Raw genomic sequence first — 27,244 nt, 5'->3', positions numbered from 1 at the left:
CAGACAGACAGACAGACACACACACACACACACACACACACACACACACACACACACACACACACATAAAGAGTGCGTCAGAGGTGTCCATCCATCTGCAGTATATCAGTGATGGTTCTGTTTGATGACTCACTGTTATTTACTCTTCAGTAACATATCCTGATAAATGACACTGTACTCCAATGTTAGCTAAAGGTCACAGCTGATATGGTGGCTCTACATTATCATTTCTTGTGTGCTTAACTTGGCACGAATGGTTACTGCTTCACAACTGGACATAGATTTTCACAAAAGTCTTTCTTGTGACTGGGTGAGTAATTGTTTAACCTTATCATTGATGTCATTTGTCCATAACATTTATTCAGACATTTAGACATTTTTTTCTAGGACTGTGTATCTTTCATACACATTTGCAAACTTGTCTTAATGGAAGAAATACCCACATCTTTACTTCAGTAAAAGTACCACTACAACATGAAAAAGTACAAGTAAAAGTCCTGCATTCGAAATCCTAGTGTGACTACATAAGTATAATAAGCTTCGTGTAGTTAAAACATTGGGAGTAAAAGTACAAACTTATTCTCAGCTTCTTGTATTTAAATGTGCAGTTCATGTACAGTTTTGGGGTCCGTTGGATGAACTGCCAAATTCTCAGAAACAACACTGGAGATGGGGTATGGGAGAGAAATTAACATTCAAATCTCATCAAACGCTCTGGTGGACATTCCTGCAGTCAGTAGCAAATGGCACGCTCCATCTGTGGCAGTATGTTGTTACCAAACATCACAATTTAGTGTTTCCTTTTATTGTGACAATTACAAGGTAGTAGTGCTCACTTACATGCATTTTAACACATCTGGGAACAAAATTTGAGAGAAATATCGATAGAGTGCATAAAAAGTCTTTGATCTTTAACTTTAACCTTTAAAATGGAAGCAAAAACAAGTGTTGCATTTCAATTTTTGTTCAGTGTTTCCAGTACCTTTAAATATTTATTGATTGATAGGAACTGCGCTGCTTATCACATGTACACTTTTAGTTTTGGACTCAGGCTTTACCTCCAGCCACACTGAACAGGACTCCAGTAGCTTTGCAGAGAAAAGTTCGCAGCCGGACGATTCCTGGAATCTTTACTCCGTTCAAGTAACTTTTGATTTCTGGGATCCCTGAACCTGCAGCAACTGGCTGGATATGGGACACCAGAACATAACATCTTAGCATCAACACATGATTGTACAGATTAGTGTATTCTCTAGTGTCACAGCAGATTTGAGTTAAAAATGAAACTACAAATACCACCAAGCCATTATATGTCTCCCTGCACCAGTAAAGTTGCACTTTACACACACACACACACACACACACACACAGACACACACAAAACAAATATACATATATATAACTAACATATTAAGTCCACTCTAACATTTGTGCCAAATTTGAAGAAATTTCCACTAGGTGTTCTTGCGATATTGCTTTCACAAGAATTCAAGGTCTCCATGGCATTTACCTTTGACCACCAAGAACTTTATCCTGGAACCCAAGTAAACATTTATGCCAAATTTGAAGAAATTTCTACTATATATATTATTTCTCTTTGTTTTTCTATTTTATTTTTTCCCTTTGTACTTATTTTCATCATGGGCATGGGAAGTAATGCAATTTCTATTCCTGTATGTCTAACATACATATCAGAATTGACAATAAAGTTGACTTTGACTTTTGACTTTGACATCACAATCTATTGATAAGAGGAAGAAATGGGGTCAAATACTTTCAGGCTTTAAAACTTAAAGTTAAACTGATGACATTAAGTGCACATACTGTGTGGACATAAACACCTGTCCAGGAGACAGTGTGTGTTTGTCTCGTTCTTTGATCAGGTGGGGTTGTGTCTCTACAGTGGCGAGGCCTCACGCTACAATTTCATGGTACCAATTCTGCTTCTTGACTTCTTGAGGAGTCCTTCTTACTTGAGTTTTTTCAGCATTAAAGGAGGGAACAGTGATTACCAGGTTCAGGTCCCAGTCACAGATTTTAAACACTTTTAGTAAAGAGCTCAAATTGGGATTTGAAAACCTATTGTATCTCAGCAATCTTACCTCAATGAGGATGAGCACGCTGGCGATGAAGATGAAGGTCATGTTGAAAGCCAGGAGCTCCAGCAGAGACAGAGACAGACAGCCTTTGTCACTGCACTTCTCTACAGCTGGACGTGTTAGGCTCAAGCAGAATAACCACCAACTCTGAGGACAACCCTTTCTCTTTAGGGACTTCTGTCACTGTAGCAACACAACAGCATTCACACGCAATGAAAGCGTACCTTTCACTGCTATACACTGCTTTAATCGCACAGCTTTCTAGTGGCTTTCAGTCAGAACCCACTGTAGTGAATGGAGAATGATAGCTGCCCCTCCATGTCCCACCAGGTACTACTGTGCATACAACTGTACAAAAACTTCACATTCTGCACATTACAAAAGTGCTGAAAGAATTCAGACCACAAGATAGAGAGAAGCAAGTTCAGTTGTAGACAGTTTATATCTAACTGTCTAGTAAAGATGTACAGAGTTACTGAGAGGGGGAAAAAAGAGGAGAGTTTCAAGAATAGAGCTGAAAAAAATGTTAATCGAGATAATGTTATGAGAATTAAGTCTTAAGGGTCCAGTGTGTAGGGTTTAGTGGGTGTATGTACTGGCAGAAATTAAAAATAATATTCAGAACTATGTATTCATTAGTGCATAATCCATGGATGTATAAAAAGAATCGGATACAGTGTTGGTGGCAAGGCCTCTTTCATTTCTATGGAAGTTGCTCTGTGGGGCATGACGCCAAATAGTTAAACTTCATGGGTGAAGCGGACTGCCTTGGCGTGGTTTTTACATTTTCCCTCTAGGGAACTCCAGAGCTCAACTTTTCCTGTACAAATGGGGGACACGTCAAGAGAAACTGTTTTATGAACCCAGAGGAGTTAACAGAGGGTTCTAAATTAACTTTGTTGAATCCCCAGTTAACATCTGCAAACAGGTTCTGCTTTAAAGCCACAAAAAGTGTCAGCTTTTGACACTTTCCTGCTCAAGGTGCCATGAAAGAGAACAGTTTCGTAGGGTCTCTTCCAGTTCACACCAGGGTGTTATGAAATCCAAATGAACTCCTGAGGTCATTCGGACCTACAAGAACAATCGTTTGTCACCTGTCTTTGACATAAGGACTGAAGTTTGGTAAAGAGGACTGGAGACACAACAGCCATTTTCTTTTTAAATCTCTTTGACACTTTTCTTTATACCAGTTTTTGGTCTGTAAAGACACTCTTGCATTTCGTTTTAAGTAAACTCAAAATGAATAATTCAAAGTGACTTTGTTAGACCAATGGGACTACTTTTGATTATTTCTGCAAGTTTTAATTGAGAAGGACACTCTGCGATTCGCCATCAACTCTGCCACAGATATAGAAGCAACACCTGCTGCACAAACTATCAGCATCCGTTGCCTGCCCTTAAAGACTTTGTTTAAAGACTTTTACCGGTTCGCCGAGGCGGACACCGAGGCCAGTTAAAGACCGCCGTACACCGACTCCACCTGCCCGGCCGCCGCCGCCTTTCAGCAGGTCACCTCATCTGGAAGACGCGCCGCAGCTCTCCCCTGGAGTGAAGCAACGACCTGGACCTCCCCGGAGAAGTCTAATCAGGTCGGCAAAAGTAGGCAGAATAACATCTTCTAGTGATCAGAGTTGATGTCGTATAGCGAAGCTTTAATGCCGAATTTTAAAGTCTAATTTACTGTTCAGTGCGCATCCACGCTTTAGACAGTCACGAATTTCCACCCATTATCATCCATAAATAATCATTTACATCACCTGAACATACATCACTTAGGTTCCCTTTCATGTGTTCACTGTTCTTTATATGTCATACTACTTCCTCTATATACTCATCATTTTATTAGCCTAAATAAAATATTTAATTTATCGCCAAGTCATTGTCTGTGGATATTATTTCATGAGAGAAACAAGATCAATGTATACAGGATAAAGGGTACAGATTATGAGATTGATTAAAGTGATGACATGTTTCAAAACTATTATAATTTTTTTTTTCTTAAACGGAGAATGGTGCCCCTTTTACTTTGACAGGTGCAAAATCCAAATTCTGACGTAGTTATTAATAACTGCTACACAGGTATAAAATTAAAAACTAAAATTTAATTTAAAATTAACTGGATCTTCTGCATCAGTGACCCAGTAGAGGGATACAGACAACAATCTTGCGCAAGCAGAGCGGCTAATTTCTGGGTCAGCTCTCCACTAAGTTGAATTGGGATAAAGTGATTTAGGCATGCAGTTCCTCTGGACTTTCTAAATGTTATCAGGCTGAAAGGATCAAAGTCATTTTTGAGGATCCCGCTCAGCTCACAAACTTCACATTATGATGACATCAACAATTTTTAAATCACTTTTCTCTGCTCTAGAAGAGTTTTACAAATATAAAACCACCTTGGCTCAAAAAATTAAAAATACAAAGGGTAATAATTGACCTTGTTTGCAGGTGCAGGAGTCCTGACAACAGTTTTACTGATGTCTCATGATGGTGGTCTTTGTGGAAAATGCTTCATGGATTTTTTTTTTTTTGCTGCAATACTACAAGTGGCCACTGGGAAAAATTCGCTGCAAGTCTGAGCGGCTTCTTTCCTGGGGACCTGGTCCCATGAATGTATTAGAGAGAAGTCTGCATACAGCCATGGGGGCAGGGCCTCGTTCAGGCAGAAAAAGCGTTTTTTCTGGGTTTAGATTTGTGTAAAATACCCAGTCTACTAGCACCTCACTAGCTTCAATGGCAGTCTAAAAAATTTAATCTTGCAGCTTTTTTAGACTTTCCAAATGTTATCAACCCGAATGGTTAAAATCTAGATAGTGATAGAAGTCGTTTCGCGGGGGTTTTGACGCTCACAAAAAATTATTTACCGATTTACATATTACTCTTTCTTGATGTATGTCAATGGGGAAAAGTTTTTCTAGGCCAGTGTGCATCAAGTTACCGACTGGTGCACTTCGTGGGGGCTTGAGTGGTCCTCTTTCACAGAGTTTGCCTTGTTGTTTCTACAGTATCCCAGGATGGACAAACCAAACACTGGCTCTAGATAAGTCCATTCATGTCTTTGTGTTGGCCACAGTAGTTCTCCTACACACTTAGCATATGGAAGTTTCAGTTCTGCAATGTCACCACTAGATGCCACGAAATCCTACACAGTAGACCCTTAAGGAAAAGGAAAAGTCATAAAAACACATTTTATGAGGAGAGGTTGTACTAATTTTACACAACTTTCTTGAAATATTACTACACTTATGTTGTAACGTTATGTGTATTTTTCAAATTGTTAAGAGTTTTTGTTAAATCATGATTCATTCTTAGGGATTATTCTGACTTTTCCCCAGAGAATTACTGTAGTTGTATGTTTGTATTATTATGACTTATTTTCTCTAATTCTAACATTATTCTTTAACAATTTTACAGCAGTGGGCTCCCTAACATTAGCCCCTAACACTGTCAGAAACATAACAGACTGTGCTTTGAGCATTCATTTACAGAAAAGCTTAAGTTGATCTCTGAACACTGATGTGTGAGGAAATTGAGCTGTTTCAAATTTCGCAGAGGCATGCTGAAGGATACAATCACCAACCAGGGTAAATTTGATTTTGGTGAAGAGGCGCACAAAGAAATCCACAAACAGGCCCACCTGAAAGAGACATGAAGGCAACACTCTCTGCTCATCTGCAACATGTTGGAATCAAACACAGCAAAGAAAACCGCAATATCCCAGATGCACCTACCAGACCCACTGTGACTCCGATAGCGAACATCATTATCCACCGCACTGCTTCATGCTTTTTGGCTTTCTATTGACAAGAGAAAAAAAGATTTCTAAAAAACAAAAATGACAAAATATATATCAAATTACGAATTAAAAATAGATATATACTGTTTGCATCGTGGATTTGAATCTATGACTCTTATTTCTCAAACATTTCGTCAAAGCACTGAGGTGATTTTGGTCGAAATATTTAATTTTATGTTTGTCTACACCCACTGACAGCATGTCATTCATATGCTCTCAGCATCATCTATATGATATGATTGTTTCCACAGAGACTGAAGAGAGTGCATTATGTATAAATTTTGTATATTTTTATACTGTTTATTTTCTGTATATTTTTGGAACATAAATTATTCCATATTTCTGAAACATACTAAAGTAAGCATACTACCTGAGTAGTTTTCATGATAGTTTTCACGACTGTAAGACATTGTGTTTAAGTGGTTCTTTCACATCATCTATATAAACATTTACTAAACTTTATGTTTTGGATTTGGGCCCAACAAAATGAATTTAGTTTCCGTAACACTGAATGGAAGTTACTTTACTTGAGCCATTTAGGTTAGTTCATCATTCAGAACAGCACTCATTAGCACTCACTTAAAACTGTTTTCGAGGGTATAGATATATTGTTACAGGACATTGGTTGTTAATGTCATAGTCATTCTGCTTTTCCCACAACTAAGGAAGGAAAAAAAAGTTGCTGTTGCCATGTGATACTCTTGCTTTATTTATCTCTTTAAAAAAAATAAAAAATAAAATTGTATGCCTTCAATGTCAATTTTTCTGGTGGTATTGAAAACAATATCAAATATTGATATTTTTGAAGGTATTATCTTGAAGTTACAATTTCCAGCATTATGATGACACTAACAGAAACTGATGTTGCCCACAGATCAGATAGTAAAAGTCAGTTTTCTGATCAAAAGCACATGCTTGACAGACCTTTTATTGTACACATATTGGTGAATGAGAATAAAATTATGAAAAACAAGGCCTGTCCTGAAGGACTGTTTTACATTTGGCAGGCCACCAGATGTCACTGTCTTTGGTATATTAGAAGCTCCACAGCTTCAAATCTTTTCCAGCATGAATAGAGAGATGGCCAAAAAGCTCCATGAGGCCACGTTTACCATCACTATTATTATCAGAGGCCTTGTGCAGACCCGCAATCAAATACAGCACAAAGGAACAGACATGCATCTTCCACTTTTTTTCAGCATGCTACTTAAGATTCCTCCTGTTGGAGTTTTGACAAGGGGAAGACACCCAAATCAAATCCCATCTGCATGCTCTGTACACACACAAGCAATGACTCAACAACAGACACTCTGTCTCACCTTGTTGTCCATCCCCTCCAGAACCTCCACATAGGGCTCACTAATGCAGCGGTCATAATCCAAGCTCTGTTCAAGCCAAAACAAATACAGTGTAACTATTACCTGGTCAGACCAGAGACACACATCTACTGACACTTATCTGCACCAGAGGCAGCATGAATCCATCAACATTTTTTCTCTGAATGATACTTTTCCACAAGAAACTCACCTCGTAGTCTTTCCTGGGTAAAATCTCATCTTCTTCATCTCGGATTTCCCCGAGGATTGTCTTCAAGGAAAAAAGAGGGATACTATAAATACAACGTAGTTACTACACAGCACATCCAGCACAGCAGGACAGTTTAAACAGTTTAAGAGCAGAAGCCAGCAACAAACTACAAATCCATAGCTGAATGCAAACTAATGCACAACATGGACTCTTTTGGGAATTCAGCTGCAAATCGTTCTGATTTCATTCAGAAAACATGGTAAGAAGTCAATGAGCAATGTAACAACAAATGGCCCAAAAAATATAAAATAAAAATAAATATGAAATATAATAATATATTAACAATATAATATTCATTCATTCATTTATTGTCCGTAACCCCCTTTTCCTCGCAAGGGTCGTGGGGGGGGCTGGAGCCAATCCCGGCTGTCATCGGGCGGAAGGCGGGGTACACCCTGGACAGGTCACCAGTATATCGCAGGGCCGACCCATATAGACAGACAACACACAGTCACACCTAAGGGCAATTTAGAGTCACCAGTCAACCTGAGCTGCATGTCTTTGGACTGTGGGAGGAAGCTGGAGACCCCGGAGAGAACCCACGCAGACACAGGGAGAACATGCAGACTCCACACAGAAGGGCCCCCGTAATAATATAATATAAAATTAAAAAATATATATTTTAATTTTTTTCTCATGATTTTAAGTATGTAATTATAGGATTTTTAGGCATTTCTTTCCCTTTTTCTTTTCTTCTTTCTTGCAAAGCTCGTTGCCTTTTTCCCAAAAAATATCAAACCAATTTTCTCAGGTTCCATGGGTTTAAATCATACGGTCTATGGTTTAAATGCTTGTGACAGCGTCTGAACGCAGCACAACATAAGTGATGTCGATCCAGGTTCTAAAGCGTTAAAGTTGACTTATTTTGCAAACACCTGACAAAGAGCATGAGCTCATGTAGCTTGAAGACATGATTTGGTCTTCAGTTAATTTAAGTAAATTGATAATCTCCACAGCAGCACTTACATTTCACAAAGCCTAAAATGAGCTGAATGGAGGATAACTTCTTGTATAAAGGGGTAATGAAACACAGAAGTTGATGATGTAAATACATTCATGCCGAACTGAAGCAGGGATTCTGATCAGCCATTAACCGCCTGAATGGTGTTAAGAAGGTTAAGTAATTTTGTTAAAAAGAAAAGAAGCTCTTATTTGCAAGATTTTTGAATTGGACTTTGGCCAAGTTTGGTCCAGGGATTTTCTCTTCATGAGCACAGTGAGAATAGCAAAGCCGGTCCCCTGAGGCCCCTGTAAGGAGGATTACTGCCTGTTTCTGGTGTCAGTTAATGCACAGTGAATAAATATAAGGTTATTGTCACTAATTTGCAGAATGTAACAAACAGCAGATCACAGTGAGTGATCAGCAGGGTGGAGCGAGCAGCTTGACTGTGGCACTGAGCAAACCTCAGCAGGAATCATCAGGGAAAATATCTCATCACATAATAATCCAAAGATCCCTGCGCTGACTTATAGTTCTGTCTATCCTCACCAGTTCCTCGGGTGTCCGTGTCTCTCCTTCTCTGCAGCAACACTGGCAACAAAAACAGTTTCCACAACACGCCATCTTCGTTGTTGTGTCATGCTGCCTTCAGGGCCAATAGTAAATCTGTCAAGATTTGAAAAGTCTAAAAGATCAACATCACTGGAAGAACCTGAACAACATATTTAGAGAGTAGTACATCGGAAAAAAATTTTTAAAACGCTGTAGCAGTGTTGTAAAATTACATTTTAAAATATATCTTCATAACACAGTCGCTGTGTTTGGAATATTATATTTCCCAGGACATTTAACGCAGCATCAGCGGCTCCCTACAAGCTCACGTGACGCCAAAAGCGGATCGTTGTTCCAAATGATCAAAAGTGCCTGTAATTTACGCACATGCAACTATTCTTTAACCCTTTGAAACCTTTTACTGTCCATATTTCTGAAAGAAATCAAACCATGGTTTTTAGATGGTTAATAAACGCCTTCTAGCCTCCTAAACTACTGACACAAATATATGAAATACTGCGTATTGCATATATTATTGCGCAATAGTGATTCCACTGAATACAGCGGTAGTTCATGCTACATTTGGTGCCCGTGGGGAAACCCGTGAAAACTTTTCTTTTTTATCAAAGAAAAGTCCACTTTCAAATGTTAAATTGTCATTTCATTATAATCTATATGGTTGACAAAACTGCGTATCCATTTCAACTAAATTTAACAATATCAACAAGCACGTTATAGTGCACGATGGAGTTATTTAAGAAATGTATTAATTAGCCTACGTATGTGTTATCTTGAGAGAATTCGAAACTAACCCCAGTGTGTCATAGCCACGAGTCAAGTGTTGACATTTTAGAGCTAGGTATATAAAAATATATTAACCCGTCTATGCAAGGTCTCCATGAGCCCAAACACGTGGTAAACAAACGTCGCCCGCTGTTTTCATCAGACGTGTAGTAACGGAGAAACGGCAGGTTTAACGGCAAGCAGCACCGTCCCGTAAACGTCACACTGCGCTGATTACTAGGGAGCCCGGGAGCCCTGAGTGTGACCGTGGGGGTTTCACGCTGTGGTAGAGCAGCTGCCCTGTCCTGAATGGGATTCAGAGGGCACAGACTTCGACACAACACCGGTAGCAGAGAAACCACCGGCTGGGAGAAGAGGGAGAGGTGGGAGAAATTATGTTTGTGCTTTGTTTACCCGCTCAAACCGACCGTAACCGGGGCTAGCTCGGAGCTCGGTGTGAGACAGTGCGGTGTTTGTCTCGGTGTTTTAAAGGAGCTTATAACCAAAGAGCTAGCATCGCTGCTGGGGCACGGAGCTAACGTTAGCTGCCAGCAGAGCTAATGCTAGCACACTGCTCTGAGAGATGTTTGCTTACAACACGCTGTTACCTGCGTGTGCAGGAGTGAACGTATAGCAGAGTATAAAACCAGCGGCTCGTGTTGCTGTGTCAGGGACGCTTCGTTATTACTAACGTCTGTGACAGATCCTCGTTACGACGGAAGAAGGTAGGATACGGTGTGGTGGCCCTCATCATGGGCTTTCTGCATGGACCTCCAGGCAGAACTTTTACTCCATAAAGCATTGAGAATTTCTGTAGACAGTTAACTTTATTTCTTCTCTATGATGATGTACGTAGTCGAAAGAGTCAACAAAATATGACACACTTACACACCCTTTGAAACCTGGAGCGGCATCACTTTTCTTTTTCTTTCATTTAAACACTTGAACCCTCTTCTTCAAAAACATGAGGAAAAAAGGAAATAAGCAACTTGGTAAAAATGTTCCACGAGCTCCAAGAATATATTAGATTTATGAAAATATTTTTAAAAAGGTAGGGAAAAATGTCTGGGGTAAAAAAGAAAAAAGCTAGGAAAAAACTATGTTTATAGCTTATCACAATTACATTTTTAAATTATGTTATGGAAGTATTATAATTTTTCATGCACTTTCCGAATCACTTCCTTTGTTTTGTTTTTTAAACTAATGTTCAGATAATTCTCTTACTTACTTAATTTTCATACTTTTTACTACTACTACTACTAATAGTAATAATAATAATAATAAAACTTTATTTATATAGCACCTTTTAAAACAGATGTTAACAAAGTTTTTAACAGACTAAGCAAAGGCAGGAACTCAGAGAATAATAAAATATCATCAACAAACATGCCAAACAGAGAAAGGTCTAGAAAAGTCAAACAGAAAGGCCAGAACAAAATGCAAACATAAAAGAGCAGCAAGAATAAAGCAAATGAAAGTGATAAAACAGACAGATCTCAAAAGGAAGTTAAAGTACAAAATGAGTAAAGTTTTAGAAAATATAAAAATAAATGTAATAAAAGACAATAAAATAATATATAAGAAATAATATAAGACGACGACATCCCAAAAGTGGGAATAAAACAAAGAATAAGAGAGAGATAAACAAGTTAATGAATAAAACCATGAAAAGCTGGTAAGAGCAGGACATCAGAAGGATAAGGAATGGAATAATAGAGTAAGAGCAGCAAAACAAGTAGAGGAAGAGACATGATAAATGAATAAAATAAAGGGGACATCACATAAAAGTCTGTAAAAAAATGGGTTTTAAGATGTGATTTCAAAGATGTCACTGATAGTAATTTCAGGGCTCCCATGGTCATGGAAAATTTGGAAAAGCCATGGAATTTCCCAGTAACATTTCCAAAGCATGGAAAGTCATGAAATTTGTAAAAAAAAAAAAAAAAAAAAAACCAAAAAAAAAAAAAAAAAAAAAAAAAACCCCAATAATAATAATATTGAAAGTTTTGGAAAAGTCATGACTTTTTTTGTGTGTGTTTAGTGAAATTGTTACAGCTATCTTCCATAGATGGCCTTCAATGAAATGTAACATATGTCAGATTTATTTTCTGTAGCTGTTGACGTATAATAACTAATATGCATCAGCGTGTGACGTTTTGTTTACCATTACCTACGTTTTTTTTTTTTTTTTTTCCCCACTTTCTGCCTGTTCCTCCATGTACGCCAGCTAGCTGAAATTATGTTTGAATAGAATTTGAATCTGATGTTTGAAAAATAGTGGCTAAGTGGGAAAAGACAAAAATATTGTCTGGACTTAAAGTCATGAAATAGTTTTAATATTTATCTCATGAAAACATGTGGGAAACCTGTAATTTCTTTCTGTTTTGGGGGTTAATTTCTTCTTTCATCACTCATTGCCTTCTTCCCAGGCTTTTTTAAAGAAATCAAGTCAATTTGCTCTGGTTTAAAGGGTTAAATGGGGTTTTTACCATACTGTAAGTAATGTCATAACTCCAGATCTCATATTATTGCAGGAACAGAGTCAGAATGGTGTATTGTGTGTATTCTTTCCTCCTCAGTATAATTAGCCATCATGGTGAACCAGGTTCAGAGAGGGGACGGTAGCTGGCAGTCATGCAAGAGCGACTCCAGCGGGGCCAGCAACAGTGGCGGGGAGAGCTCAAAGGAGAGCTCGCGGTGCTCCACACCAGTGCTGGATGCAGACCGGTCAGACAGGCTGCGGGACAAGATGCGGAGAAGGATGGAGTCCGGAGACCGCTGGTTCTCCCTGGAATTCTTTCCTCCCCGCACAGCCAGTGGAGCTGTCAACCTCATCTCAAGGCATGTCAAATCAGTCTCTTGAACGTGATATTATAGATTGATATTACGATATTTCGAATTCATTCATTCATTGTCTGTAACCGGTTGTACTTGTAAGGGTCGTGGGGGGAATGGAGCCTATCCCAACTGGCATTGGGGAAAGGCGGGGTACACCCTGGACAGGTCACCGGACTATTGCAGACATGAATGAATGAATAAAAGGATATTTCGAACATGTAAAACAAAACAAACAAACAGAAAAAGATAAAAATGCAACAAAATGGCAATAACAAAAATGGACGTTAACCTACACAAAAAAATTCAATAATTACATTCAAATAAGGAACAAGAAATTGTGACTTACATGTTCAAAATGTTGTAGGAGGAAGTATTAACTTATTATTTTCTACCCCTTCTCAGCTAATCAGTTAAATAATTTGTGATCTTCATTTCTAAAATATATACAAACACTTACATATATATGTCCCACTGAATTTACACATACATACATGTTTACACATACATGCATATTCATGTATATTAAAACATAACATGCTTACATACATACATGTATGCACCTGCACACAATATACAGTTTAGTAACAGTAATTCAAGTTGTACGTACCACATGGATGTCATACTGTGTCATAGACAGACATGACTGTCTTCAAAGTCTTTCCTTATTCTTATACCTCTGTAAAATAATGTTTTTGTGCATCTTCTTAAAGGAAACATGATTTGCACAGAATCAATAAAGCCCATACAAAAGCTGGACATAAGAACATGGTCAAAATTTTGTGAAAAGGCTGTTTAAACAATAATTAGGTCTTAACAAAAACGCCACATCTTCTGCTCGCCTAGTTTAAAAAATGTAGCTCCAAGAGGCTTTTCATAATACTCCCAGCGAAACGTCACACGGCTTGCTTTGCTTTTCTGTTGCTCATAGTGGCCCATTTGAATCTGAAAAGAGGGTCATAGAAAGTACAAAGATCCCTCTTGTAGTTAACCAACATAGCATCATCGCTAACAACTCAAGACTCAAACAACAGCTGGTCTTTGAAACATTATTATAAGTGTTCTTATTTTTCTCTCCATTTTCTTCAGATTTGACCGTATGGGCTCCGGAGGGCCTCTATTTATCGACATTACATGGCACCCAGCCGGGGACCCGGGCTCAGACAAAGAAACCTCCTCCATGATGATAGCCAGCACAGCTGTTAACTACTGTGGCCTGGAGAGCATCCTCCACCTGACCTGCTGCAACCAGACCAAAGAGAAGATCACAGGCCACCTGGCCAAAGCAAAGCGCCTGGGCCTCAAGAACATCATGGCACTGAGAGGAGGTAGGACACATGATGTCTGTTTGCATTCTAAATTACAGAAGTAGTTGCACCGTGTAGTCCTTTGTGGGTCACAGTGCTTGGAAGTTTTATAAATGAAAAGAGAATTCTTAGCGGCATAGCTTTTCAAGTTTCCTTTCACAAGAAAATAGCTGACCATCTTCTGCCAGCTGTTCTCAGCAAAGAGGAGAGTTACACAAGCCTTGCCTGGAGTGTTTGTATTAGAATCCTGCTGTTAAAAAGCAGGCTGCTGTTTGATTTCTTATTCACACTTTTCAGGTTTACTCACGCCTCCAGTGTTTTAGCGGTGTTAAATGGACCATTGTTGGCAGATCACATAACCAAACAAAGTACCGGAAATTAGGGCTGGCCGATGTGGCTTTAAAATAATGAACTGTAATAAACTTTAATAAAATGTTGATATAATTAAATAAAATGGAGCGGGACCCATGGTGCTTTTATTTTGAAGGACTTGGCTTGTCTGCTGTGGACTTGAAGCTTCTGGTCAACAGTTGGATGTTAGCATTAGCAGAAAGTTAAATGGAGGATTCATCCACTGCAAGCTGAAAACAAACTAACAGCTCTCCACCTCGTAGATTGCAAAGAATTCCAAGTCACACTGGTGCGCAGTGATCGCAAAGTGTGAATGAATAGTAACGATCAGAGCTCTGAAGACAGAAAAACACAAAGCCTCACCTGCTCACAGTACTGCCACTACCACTCATGAAATTAGACTGTTACTGCAGTGCCATTAAACATGATTTATTCTCTGTAAGCTGGAAACAAACTAACAGCTCTTCACTTCAGATATTAATAGTCTATGTAAGTCATGGTGGTGCTCCATGGTCGCAAAATGTGACTAAAAGCAAAGCCCTGGTGTGTGTGTGTGTGTGTGTGTGTGTGTGTGTGTGTGTGTGTGTGTGTGTGTGTGTGTGTGTGTGTGTGTGTGTGTGTGTGTGTGTGTGTGTGTGTGAGTGTGTGAGAGAGAGAGAGAGAGAGAGAGAGAGAGAGAGAGGCGAGAGCTGTAACAGAGGGCAAGAGAACTCAATCAATGGTGGCTCATGAAAACAACGTGACAATTTATACTCTGTTGACAAGATAGTCATTTTATACATTGCACATGGAACAACCTGCGATACGTCAAGCATATTCGATACAACACCCACCCCTACCGGAAATGGATCAGGCTGTCAGTATACCAATCCTGCTGAACCGTTTAACATTGTTAGTTTCAGATATGGTGAAGACTCCTCATTGGAGTGGCAAATTATTCCTCTTTTTTTTTACTACAGTACAGTTCCACTTTTTTTTCTTTCTTTTTTTTTTTTAATTTTTCATTCGCAGAAGTTGCAGATAGTACCTGGTACCTGGTGCTTTTTAGGTGCTACCACAGTCAAAGTGAGCTTAGTTGCTTCTTGAAGAAGGTAGAGTTAAAACACAGCAGACCATTGATTGGCCAAAGAAAATTGTCACAAGTGCAACAAACGACATTCTGCATAAACCTGCCTTTTTTAAATCACCAAGCTACCATCTACAATGACCGCAATTTTTTTATTTACTTTACCTTGATTTTACATAATGTCAGCCTGCAAAACGACGCTGTACATTCCTTACACAACCCTATACAATAGTGAAGTGCAGATGCTTACCTGTTTGGTTTGGTTTGAAGATGATGTCACAGTATTTACATGCACCATAGCTATAGTGATCAGCTAATAGTTGCTAATACATTTACGGGGTACTGTTCATAGTGGAAAAGGAAATAAAGAAAAAAGATCTGGTACCAAAAGTGAGTCGAGTAAAAATGAATCGTGCAGTGAAAATGAGGCAATAGAATAAACCTTGGAGAAGCTCATTACTTACGGCTGCCAGCTAAGGTATGATGTTGTGATATCTCCACAGACCCAGTGGGAGCAGACTGGGAGGAAGAGGAGGGAGGCTTCAACTACGCCACCGACCTTGTTAAACACATTCGATCCGAGTTTGATGACTACTTTGACCTCTGCGTCGCTGGTATGTTTTCAGCCTTCATATCAGCTGAAGGCAGTTTAAGTGAAACTCTATTTTGATTTGATTTATTTTTAACATGGAAAAAAAGAAAATAGAGAAATGATCAAGACAAGCAAGCAGACAGTTTTGACAGTGAGAATAATGGGTTAGTGAGATCCAGATATCTGACATTGTGAAGGATTTGTATTGCTTTTTGCTCTTTTTTTAGAAAGTGAATGTAAAGAACTCTTTTAGGGAACTCATTGTTCCCAAACCTTGGCCCAGTAATTTAAAAATGGTAAAACTATTGAAGAGTCGAGAGTGCTGAGTGATTTCCAATCCAGATCCTGCTTTGCTTTGTTTTGTACTGAAATGCATCTCGACTTTTTAGTCTGTATCTGTACTTGTATTCATTTCACAGTTATCAAATAACATTATTTTTGTTTTGTATAAGTTTAATGATGATTTGTTTCTATGAAACCATACTTTTAATTAGCTAATTTCTTTGGTGATATCCTCCAATAGTTGTTCTGAATTCTCCCCAGAAAAGAAATTATTTTTATCATCAGCAAACAATATTAACTTCAGTACAGCTGATACTTTGCATTAATCATTTATATACAAAATTAACAATTTTGGGCCCAACACTGACCCCTGGGGGACACCCCAAGCAATGTGCAAACATGATTAACAGAAATTACCCAACTTGACAAACTGTTGTTTCTTACATTTACAGTTTGAATTCAGTATGTGTGTATGTTCAGGCTACCCCACAGGCCACCCTGAGGCAGAGAGCTATGAAGAGGATCTCCGACACCTAAAGGAGAAGGTGGATGCTGGAGCAGACTTCGTCATCACCCAGCTGTTCTTCAGGGCAGACACGTTCCTTAAGTTCCTGGATGACTGCAGGGCAATTGGGATCACGTGCCCCATACTACCCGGAATCTTCCCCATTCAGGTAACTCCTGCTGCTCCAGGAGCACCAGTACTGCAGCCACTATCATAAAGGAGGCACAGGTTGAGTGCTAATGGGTTCATAGTGGGAGACTCTGAGAAAATGATGTCCACTGGGTCTTATTTATGAAACATGAGCAGAACTAATTTGTGTGGAAACTGTTCGCAAAGGAAAAATTACATATGTCGGCATAAATATGTTGGTAGCTCCAATCTTTTCATAGATACTAACAAAATCTACACCTGCCTCCAACTTCTTGTGTAAATAAGGAATGCACTTAAATGTTGCTTATCATTATTAGAAAGTACAATTTAAATTCATACTGTACACTGTTTTGTTCTGTTTTAGGCCTTCAACCTGAATTAACAAAAAAACACATCTGTACTGTAAAAATAGGCCTATATTATATTACATTTTATATATTATACAATAAATTTTTTTTAATATTAAAACCTGTATTACAAGCTAAGGGCTGGTATTTTTCCTCGCACCACTTCTCCTTCTTCTCTTCCATCTTTATCTGTCATCTCATGCTGTGCCCCTCAGTGTGTCTTTTGCACATGGCGATGCAGCATGCAGATGATGATTACCGCTCTCAGCTGCATGTTTCGCACATCTCTCCCACTGCTGGGGAGGTAGAAGAAAACATTGCCAACCAAGTCATCTTGCAGCTCTCCTTTCTCTTGTTTTTGTCTTCCGTCCCTATCTAGGCAGTGAAATGCTGAGATGCTAACATGTAATGTTTTGGAGTCCTGTATCTAGTCAGTAGCTGTGGGTTCAGGGACTCCAGAAATTAGTCAGTTGCGAAATCTCCAACAATCGGCAACTCACACCAAAACATTCTAACTCGATAAATAACAGTTAAAAGGAAAAATGTGTGTTTTAATTTGGGGATGAACTATCCCTTAAAGGTCAGAGTTAGGTTTAGGTTGATCCAGACATGCTGCTCATCACAAATGGTAGAAAAAGTCTTGCTTATGTCTCCTTAAAGATTCCAGAGACTGAAGATGGAGTGAGGTCAAATCCTTATCCACACCCTACCCTTAAAGAAATGTGGTGTTGAAAATGTGTTAGTATTATCAGATCATTTCAAACAGACCTTTGACTTTGATATGTCTGGACTTTAACCTGTTCGACTCCAGGGTTACCAGTCTCTACGTCAGCTGGTCAAGCTGTCAAAGCTGGAGGTGCCAGAGGAGATCACCCAAGTCATCGAGCCCATCAAAGACAATGATGCTGCTATCCGTAACTACGGAATCCAGCAGGCGGTGGAGATGTGCCGCGTGCTGCTGGACACTGGCAAAGTACCAGGCCTCCACTTCTACACACTGAACCGAGAGGTTGCCACCATGGAGGTGCTTCGACAGCTGGGCCTGTGGATAGAGGACCCCAGGTCAGTCAGCACTCTGCCTGCACACAGCTTATCCGGGCTCTGAGCAGAGGTCAGAGGAATTGTGGAGTTTTAGGGAAAAAGTTGCAAAGAATTACTTCTATTGGCTGAAAAAAAACGTAAAAAGCAGGAAAAGTCCTGCAGGACCCAAGTGTGGGCAAAATACTACCAGTACAACACAGCAGATTAATGTCACTACAAAACAGCAGGGAGACTCAGCATGGCAATCTGTTAGACTGGTAATATAGTTAATGTTTACAGTCCAGTCAGTGTCCTGCTCTGGTTGTAAAACCTGACCTCTACAGCAGCTGGATGATTGAAAACACATGTTCGTAGTTCCACAGTTTACATCAGCAGCACAAACAACATTAAGGGTAAGGGTTACATGTTCTGATCAAGTATTATTAAAGGTTTTTCTTTAAAAGAGAATACAAATCTAGTAGTGCAAACTTTGACATGATGGCTCTTGATTGGCTATGATTTGCTCTTCGTTACAAACCCGCTTCATGATATAAATTCAAATATCAATTCAAATAGATACATAAAAAGGGAGGAAAAAAAAAGAATCCCATATTAAATGTGAGACACTTCAAACAAAATCCACTAGCAAGATTTCATAAATTGCATCATTTTATTTCATGTACTCTTTGATCATACTGTTAATTGCATTAAGTCATCTTTTAATGTTTTCTTTGAAAGTGGGTTTGGTATTTCTTTAAATGGTTTGGTTAAAAGTTCCATCCTCTAAATGACAGGAGATTTGAGGAGATTTGTCCTCAGTCTTGGTGGTAATAGATACCCTAAACTGGCCGTAGCAGTTTAGCAGACTGAACTGTATCTCTTCTCTACAGGAAGCTATGAGAGATTACAGTGCATCTGAAAAACATTTCTGAAGTTTAAGTTTAAGAGTTAAAGCTAGCATTACCATTCATTTACATGCACTGGCTCACAGTTAGACTGGTGAGTAATTTTGGATTTCTGAAAGCAAATATGCAGAGAGAATCTGGGCAGATTTTTGTTTAGAGGAACAGGCCCCTGCTCTATGGTTGCAAGGCATTGTCACTTCAAAATGGTCCAGAGTCTCAGAGCTTGTTTCTGCTGCCAGGCGTCCTCTTCCCTGGGCAGTGAGTGCTCATCCTAAACGGAAGGTTGAAGATGTTCGACCCATCTTCTGGGCATCCAGGCCCAAGAGTTACATCTACAGAACCCAGGACTGGGATGAGTTCCCCAACGGCAGATGGTACGATTCGCTCAAAAGATTTTGAATGACAAAACTTCACTGTCAGTGTCCTTGTGTTTGCATTTTATTAGGTATGTTAGATTGATGTCAATAATTTACTCCCTTTTTTTTAAGAGTAAAGGGCGATTAAGAGTGTTTTGTGAATAAGTGCTGAAGTTGAAGAATGATGAAAACCTTCTGCCAGATGACTTTAAGTTGCCTTGTTGTTAATGTCTTCAGGGGAAACTCATCATCCCCAGCTTTTGGCGAGTTAAACGACTACTACCTTTTCTACTTGAAGAGCAAGTCATCCAAAGATAAACTGCTGCAGATGTGGGGTGAGGAGCTGCTGAATGAAGAGAGTGTCTACGAGGTCTTTACCTGCTACATCACAGGCCAACCAAACCGCAGTGGACACAAGGTAGAAACCATTAAATGATGAGTACTTTTTTTTTTATTGGTGGCCTCTGTGTCTGTTGACTGTTGTTCCCCTGTTTCCTTTGTGAGCTTTGCTGATTCCCCACTTGCTGTTGTGACTGATGATGTGGGCGTTGCTGTTCCCCTATTGGCCGTTGCTCTTTCGAAACAACAGGCTCTGACAGGCTGACAATTGCTGGTTGTCCACAGTGTGGGGGTAGGTGATGTCCTGCAGGCGTCTCTGCAGTGGGCCATTGGCTGAAAATTTGTTTTTCAGACCTCTCAGATGGCCTGGCGAAGCTGCCTGAATTTTGCTTTAAGGGTTTACTCTTGCTGTGTGTGCAGAATGATTTTATCGGCGCACATGTCTTTACAATAAAGATGTGAGGTGTCACAGTGTTGGTGAGTTCATCCAGATCTGTTGTAGCAGATTGAAAAACACTGCAGTCATCACATTCAGAACAGGCAGTAACTGCAGCTTTACAGGTCCATCTCCTCACAAGCCACACACTGCCTGTTCAAGGCAGGAATGTCACGCTATTATGCCCCCTCACCTTTCTGTATAAATTGCCCAATCATCAAAAGGGGGGGCAGAGTGGTTTCGCCTCTGAGGCGGGAACAGAGGTAGTAACAGCCCCGAAGTAAGATCTGTGTAAAACATAAAGCCAGAAAGCCGTGATCTTGGGCAGCGTGAGCGTGACATTTTTACAATGTGTTTATGTGTGGGATCCACTGATGGAGATTTAAAAAGCAGCTGTTAGCGTAGTGGCTAATTCAAAGATGAAGAACGGTGGCTGTAAATGTCCGCAAACTGGGAAAACAATGAGGTTCGGGAGCTCTTTACCCTCCGAGCAAAGACAAGATCAGCTCACATATAACAGACGGTAAATGATTGTGATTGACATGTTATGCCTTTATTACTGTTTTGTTACTGCTATTATTAAGAGCCACGCCTCCACTATCAATAGACACATGGGACTCATATAAACACCAAGCAATATTACCATAGAGTGCATTTAGTATTTTTACACCTATCATTAATGTAATATAACATGCGTTTGTTTCCATTATTGCTGTGCATCTCTCCCCCTTTCTCCCTCTCTCTTCCCCTACCTCTTTCTCTGTCCTTTTTGTCATAATTGTAATTATTTATGACATCTATTGCACATCTCCGTCCTGGAAGAGGGATCCCTCATCATCCTCTGCCGCCCTTCCTGAGGTTTTTTCCTTTTTTTCCCCGTTACAGGGGTTCTTTTTTGGGAGTGAGGGTGATGTGAGGGTCTAAGGCTGAGGTATGTCATATGCTGTAAAGCCCTCTGAGGCAAACCTTGTTTTGTGATAATGGGTTTTATAAATAAAATTGACTTGACTTGACTTGTATTGTAGCAGGTGGTGGCTGAGGTTGGCTATGTCCTCAAGAGCAGTGAGCAGGAAGTGATGATGTTTGTGCCGCGCATTAGTAATCAGGTCAGCCAGGTTTCAAACAGCTTATTAATGCAGGCCTGAGGCCAGATGTAAACAATGACCAGAATAAACAAGGAAAGGTCCTGCGGTGAGACTGTTTACAGTCAGTGGAAATGCTCTATAAAACCCCTTTCCCACCTTTTTTTAAACAGGGCTAAACCCGCTAAATGAGAGCGATTGGCTGTATTCCCACTGCCACTGAACTTACAGCTGGAGAGCAAGTTGGCCTCTTGTCAGCTGGCCTGTGTGTGTGTGCGAGTTGTCTTGTTTGTGTGTCCATGTGTGCAACATCACAAACGGGCAGTAGAACATGTAAACAGTAGCAGGAACAGAGGTCGTTGAAAACTTTTCAGTGGTTTTGTCTCTTTATTTATCTCTTACTTATTAAGTCCCCCTTTCAAACTCGGTGCAGACTAATATGGAACAATGTTTTAGCGCTGCTTAAGGGGAGACGGGGTAATTAGTAACAGCACGTTATTGCATCTCACCGGTTAAGGAGCAGAAATCAGCACATTCACCAGAGTGTTGTGTTCCCATCAAAGCCGATCATAGTCGGAGGCAATAAAAACCTGTGTCTACTGCAGAGTCATTTGACCTGGGTGTGAATGCTGTTTGCACGCATTGTCATTGCATTAAAAAGCCATATGTTAGCAGATTTTTTTGTGCAGTGGACATGAGGGTTAAGTGTCAGCTGCATGAATTCCTCAAGACTGATTTCTTTACACCAAACTATATTTTGTAGAAGCATATCCCACCTCCCCTTATTCTCTCTGACAGTTCCCAGTTGTCTCCTCCTGCTTTCAGTCTTTATGTTAAGCTAGGCTAACTACACTGTGACTTCACCTGTGTAGTGAACACACAGACAAGAGAGTGATATCCCTCTGAACATCTCGCTCTCAGAAAGTAAATAAGCCTGTTTCCCAAAATGTTGAATGCCCCATGTGTGTAGCATTTAATGTCATCAGATATTAGACAATATACTAAGTTGATTCTGGACTAAGGTTTCCTCTGGTGCCAGGTGATTTGTTTGCCGTGGAATGATGACCCTCTGGCCCCGGAGACCAACCTGCTGAAGGACGAGCTGGAGAAGGTAAACAGACGAGGAGTCCTCACCATCAACTCACAGCCTAACATCAACGGCAAACCCTCCACAGACCCTATAGCAGGCTGGGGACCTGCAGGAGGCTACGTCTTTCAGAAGGTACAGACACTTTTGTCCAGTTTGTTACATATATATGTTGACATGCTGGCCTTACCCTCTTGTTTGAAATCCAACAGGCCTATCTGGAGTTCTTCACCTCCAGTGAAAATGTGAACGCTCTCCTCAAAGTACTGAAGAAGTATGAGCCTCGTGTCAACTACCACATTGTTAACGTGCATGTAAGTTTGAACAGAGAGCAGCTGTCATTCCTTGTTTATGTGTGAGTGTGTTAACCATGTGTCCAAATGAATATTTTGTGTGCAGGGCCGTAACCTGACCAACGCCCCTGACATGCAGCCCAATGCTGTGACGTGGGGGATCTTTCCTGGCAGGGAGATCGTTCAGCCGACTGTAGTGGACCCAGACAGCTTCCTGTACTGGAAGGTAAGACAGAGGTTGTCCTGCTGACGTGAAGGGATTCAAGAATGTTCAGTCTCGTGTTGGTTGCTTGTTACGCCTGTTAGTGATTTTAGAAACAGAACTTTGTTGCTATTGTTATATCTATTTATTAGGGATGCACATGGTCCTGGGGTCAGTAGTAAACACATGTTGATGAACAGAGGTCTTCCCCAGGATGACTTCAGGAAGAAGTAGTCAGTTAACACTACTACACTGTGAAAAACAAACCCGTGTTGGCATCAGCAGGGGGAGAGTCAGTCAGTATGTTTCCATACACAGTTAAGTGGAGCTATGGTTATAACTCAATTAGGCTCAATTAGGCAGCACCAGGGGAGAATCCATTTATTGATGGAATTATGTCCGACTCCACCACAGCAGGTATAGACATGTCCCCTTCAGCTAGTTGCAATTAGACCTTCTTCCGGTTGACCTATTTGGTCACAAACAAGGTAGCAAGCAGCAAACGGGTTGCATGACAGAAGGTGAAAACAACAACACTTTTCAGTGCTGTACATTTGTGCGGACTCTGCCCTTTACTTTTTACCTTCGTCTTGTCTTTTCTTCCCTTCTGCTTCTTCTTTTGTTTTTCTGGCTTTCTTTTATGAATTTATGCTGTTAGATTTCCGGGTCGAATGAAGTAGGGCTGCAACAAAGAATCGATCAAATCGATTAGAAAATGTGTTGGCAATGAATAAAATTATCAATTTGTTGTTTCACATGATTACTACGTCACCAACTGTGTCGCAGGACTGTTTACGGCACATGCAGGCGGGAGAAGCCAGTGTTTAGAAGAGGCATGGCGGAGGCAGAGAGAACGTTTCATACGAAAACTTTAAAAGTTTGGCAGCTATTCACGTAATGCAAAACAAGGAAGTGTGTTAGCTGCAAAATATGCGAAAGTGACACGTCACGTCACGGCACGCGAGCACGACGGTTATGATGCCACGTCTAAAACGAAAGCGAAAGTGAGGAGGAGGAGAGCTTAATGGCAGGCTAAGTCTCGACGTAAAACGACGTATTGGGTGACTGGTGGCTCAGTGGGTAGAGCGGACACTCCATGTACAGAGGCTTTGTCCTCTCCGCAGCAGTCGCAGGTTCAATTCCATCCTCGGCCCTTTGCTGCATGTCACCCACTCTATCTCTTCCTCTTTCAATTGCACTGTCTTATCAAATAAAGGCATTAAAATGCCCCAAAAATAATCATAAAAAAAACACGTATGTTCAGTTTTAAAATGAGGAAACATAATGGTATGTTGTAAAAGCCATCAACATTTAGTTTTTGAATTGTTCATGTTTGATTTTGTAGTCATTTATTATTTCTAATTTAATATTATTTTGGCAGCTCAGGGATGTTCAAGCAACTGCCTGTTTATGCACTGCACTATTGGCACTTTTGTCAATGATAATCTGTTTTTTAACAAAGTAATGGGGAAAAAAATGCTTACTTCATAATTATTTATATTTTTTAAAAATCTGATTCATCAATTAATAGAAAAACTATTCGACTGATTAAGCAATTATCAAAATAATCAGTAGTTGCAACCCTGTTATGAAGCATGTGCAAGAACACCTAGTCCAGTTCAGGTCCGACTGTTGCATACACCTAAAAGAGTAAATCAACCCCCAGCTGCATTATCTAGTTGTGTTAGTCCAACTTCGAGATATTTGACTTGCTACAATTTCAGTCGAACATGTTTACATGTATTTTTTAAAGTCCAGTTTTTGTTGGACTAACACAATAATTCCACTTTTTCTAACTTCGCCTTAATGTACCGCCTGCAAGCTGTTCGTAGCCGGTGGCCGCAACTAACTGCTGACGAAGGATGCATTGAGATTAATTATGATGCGTTCAAGCTCTAGTCAGTAAAAATGGGTATTGGGTGAAAATAAACATCATGATGGGTCAAATTCGGGTTAGAAACTTGAATAAAGACAGTTGTTGCTGTGCCCAGAGTATGTTCTGCACTGGGAGTGTGGAGCTCTGAATAACTGGTGTTTTTATACATATTCCAACAAAACTCCTGTCCAGCTCCAAACAAATGCAAATTCCAATATCAATAAATGTTTGAGAGAGGCAACCTAGTGTTTAACAGCAGTCTTAAGGGTTAGTCACTCTCCTCTGACTGGCCCATGAGATGTTCCCTTCATCAAACCTGTGCTCATGTTTTCCTCAGGATGAGGCCTTTGCCCTGTGGATCGAGCAATGGGCCAAGCTCTATGAGGATGAGTCTCCCTCGCGGATGATCATCAAGTATATCCATGACAACTATTTCCTGGTAAATCTGGTGGACAATGACTTTCCTCTGGAGAACTGTCTGTGGCAGGTCATTGATGACATGTTTGAGCTGCTTGACGCACCCCCAGAGCCATTCACCGATGGAGCAGTGTCTGAATAAAATCCAATCTTTTTTTTAGGTAGAGAAAGAACACTATGGAACTGTTGATATTTCATGCATTGTCTAAGATGCTGCTACTTCCAATACAGAGCATATTCGAGAGTACAGAGTGTACTTGACAGTGTTTTTAAAGAGTCTTTATAAATGTTTTTAACATTTGAGTGAATGGAAAATGAAAGCACGTTGTCTCAGCTAAACACAGAACAGTGACTATTATATTTTTTAGCTCCATGATCAGTATCTTCATCCTCTGCAGCACTCCCAGCTGATCTATTACACATGTGCTCATAAAATTTGGGCTTGACCCATTCACCTTTTTTAAAAGCTTCCTTACAGATCTCACTCAAATGAGAAAAAAAAACTTGAAAAACAATGAATTGTGAACATGCAATGGACTTTTTTTTAAGTGCTTTTCACTAAATGTTATTTTCATGGAAGACAATCCTTCAGCAGCTATATTTAAAGTCAAATTTGTAATGCTTTTTAATGATGTTATGGGTGAAAACAGTACAGAGATGTGAGATGTGTTTGAGTGAAGATGATCATGTGATGATGCTATGTCAGCGGTTCTCAACCTTTTCCATGTTCAGGCACCCTTCGTTAACACACATCTGAAAAGATTTTGGTAGTTAAATATGATTAAAACCACGTTTCTACAAATGCCAGTTGGAGGAGATAATCTTATAAATACAACCTATGATCAGAATAGACACTCTTACTCTTACTCACATCAGACTCGTCAATAAGTGAATGAATGATGAAAATAAACGATTCCCCATATTTCTGGGGACCCCCTGGAACTCCCTCAATGATCCCTGGGGTCCCCAGACCTCTGGTTGAGAACCACTGAGTTAGCCCATCAGGCGTGTATCAAACCACAAATAACTGTTACACCATCAACCGGATGCCTTAACATGTTTTAAATGTACATCATATTTATTTGTTCTGCCTCCTTTCTGAAGCATTAAATAGTTTTTCAGTACTGTACGTCTCAGTGAGTGTGTGTTACTAACTTACATACAGGAGCATCTAGCACGGGTATGTGTTGCTAATCAAAGTGAGATATAGTGATTTTATTGGAGGGTATTTAGAGAAAAGAACCAGCACACTACATAAGTATGAGTCAAAGGCTAGGCCATAGGAAAGTACAGGACCCTGCCCCCACCAGGTGACACAGCAGGGAGTTTCCACTAATTGAGTAACTCTCAACAAATCATCACTCACAGAGACATGGGGTGAGCTGTTACAGATAAGATACACACTGGGAGCCTTACCTTGACCCTGTAGACCAGATCACCGACATCAGACAGACAACAGTCACCTGTGTCACAGAGACCTAAATCCCAGATGAAAAGGTGGTACTAAAGCAAGGAAACCCAGCCTGCTTTGCCTCTGGAAATAGCTGCTGCTGGTTCCTTTTAAATGTCATGTATGTACAGCGTATGCTCTGGAATTTGTAACTATAGAGATCAAACAAGACATACCTGATACTGTGTTTATCACCTTTATCCCCTTAGTAAAAAACATCTATGTAATAGCCACAGAGGTATCACAAGTGTTTTTTGTTGTAAATATTGTTTTATTTTGTCTAAAATTATTTTTTAAAATTGTAACCCCCTGCAAGGCCACGTGGCGGGTTTCGCGCGCGATAGTGGAAAGGCAAGCCCGTTACACGTGGGAGTGGCCATGTATGAGGGATTTCTGGGAGGTGATAGTCCACAGAGATTTCACAGAGGAATTGTGGATTCAAAACTCCCAGATGATCTGCTCAGCTTTTGAGAGTTATGTGATGCAATAACACCTCTTGTAGCTCCTAGGTGGCACTAAACATGCAAAAAGTATGCATGGCACATCAAAAATCAGCTATAAATCAGAAGTAGTTGTTCTAATCATTACAAAA

General features: G+C 40.0%; 2 protein-coding genes across 3 annotated transcripts in view; one reads left to right on the top strand and one right to left on the bottom strand.

Moving 5' to 3' along the window:
- clcn6 (chloride channel 6) overlaps window positions 1-9,056 on the bottom strand; it is a 29,139-nt gene extending 20,083 nt beyond the window's left edge. Inside the window, exons 1-7 of the mRNA XM_042492075.1 lie at window positions 8,969-9,056; window positions 7,420-7,479; window positions 7,212-7,277; window positions 5,828-5,893; window positions 5,667-5,733; window positions 2,103-2,209; window positions 1,059-1,185 (exon numbers count right to left, since the gene is read on the bottom strand). Coding sequence (XP_042348009.1) covers window positions 1,059-1,185; window positions 2,103-2,209; window positions 5,667-5,733; window positions 5,828-5,893; window positions 7,212-7,277; window positions 7,420-7,479; window positions 8,969-9,043 — 568 coding nt within the window. The 5' untranslated portion in view covers window positions 9,044-9,056. The remainder of the gene's footprint in view (window positions 1-1,058; window positions 1,186-2,102; window positions 2,210-5,666; window positions 5,734-5,827; window positions 5,894-7,211; window positions 7,278-7,419; window positions 7,480-8,968) is intronic.
- Window positions 9,057-9,643: 587 nt separating this feature from the next.
- On the top strand, window positions 9,644-26,327 carry mthfr (methylenetetrahydrofolate reductase (NAD(P)H)). Of its 2 annotated transcripts, none has more exons than XM_042492076.1 (12): window positions 9,644-10,137; window positions 12,334-12,595; window positions 13,679-13,917; window positions 15,817-15,927; window positions 16,668-16,861; window positions 18,001-18,251; window positions 19,354-19,488; window positions 19,708-19,888; window positions 22,367-22,549; window positions 22,627-22,728; window positions 22,814-22,933; window positions 25,123-26,327. In XM_042492076.1, exons 2-12 carry the CDS (start codon window positions 12,348-12,350, stop codon window positions 25,342-25,344), a joined length of 1,986 nt encoding a protein of 661 aa, XP_042348010.1. In that variant the 5' UTR covers window positions 9,644-10,137; window positions 12,334-12,347; the 3' UTR covers window positions 25,345-26,327. The 2 variants fall into 2 exon arrangements, with proteins under 2 accessions (XP_042348010.1, XP_042348011.1); XM_042492077.1 differs by lacking the exon at window positions 9,644-10,137 and adding an exon at window positions 10,395-10,479.
- The last annotated feature ends 917 nt before the right edge of the window (window positions 26,328-27,244 follow it).

The sequence above is a fragment of the Plectropomus leopardus genome, chromosome 8, assembly GCF_008729295.1.
Source record: "Plectropomus leopardus isolate mb chromosome 8, YSFRI_Pleo_2.0, whole genome shotgun sequence".
NCBI lineage: Eukaryota > Metazoa > Chordata > Actinopteri > Perciformes > Serranidae > Plectropomus > Plectropomus leopardus.
The sequence above is the reverse complement of the archived record's forward strand: the minus strand, read 5'-3'. Positions and strand labels throughout refer to the sequence as shown.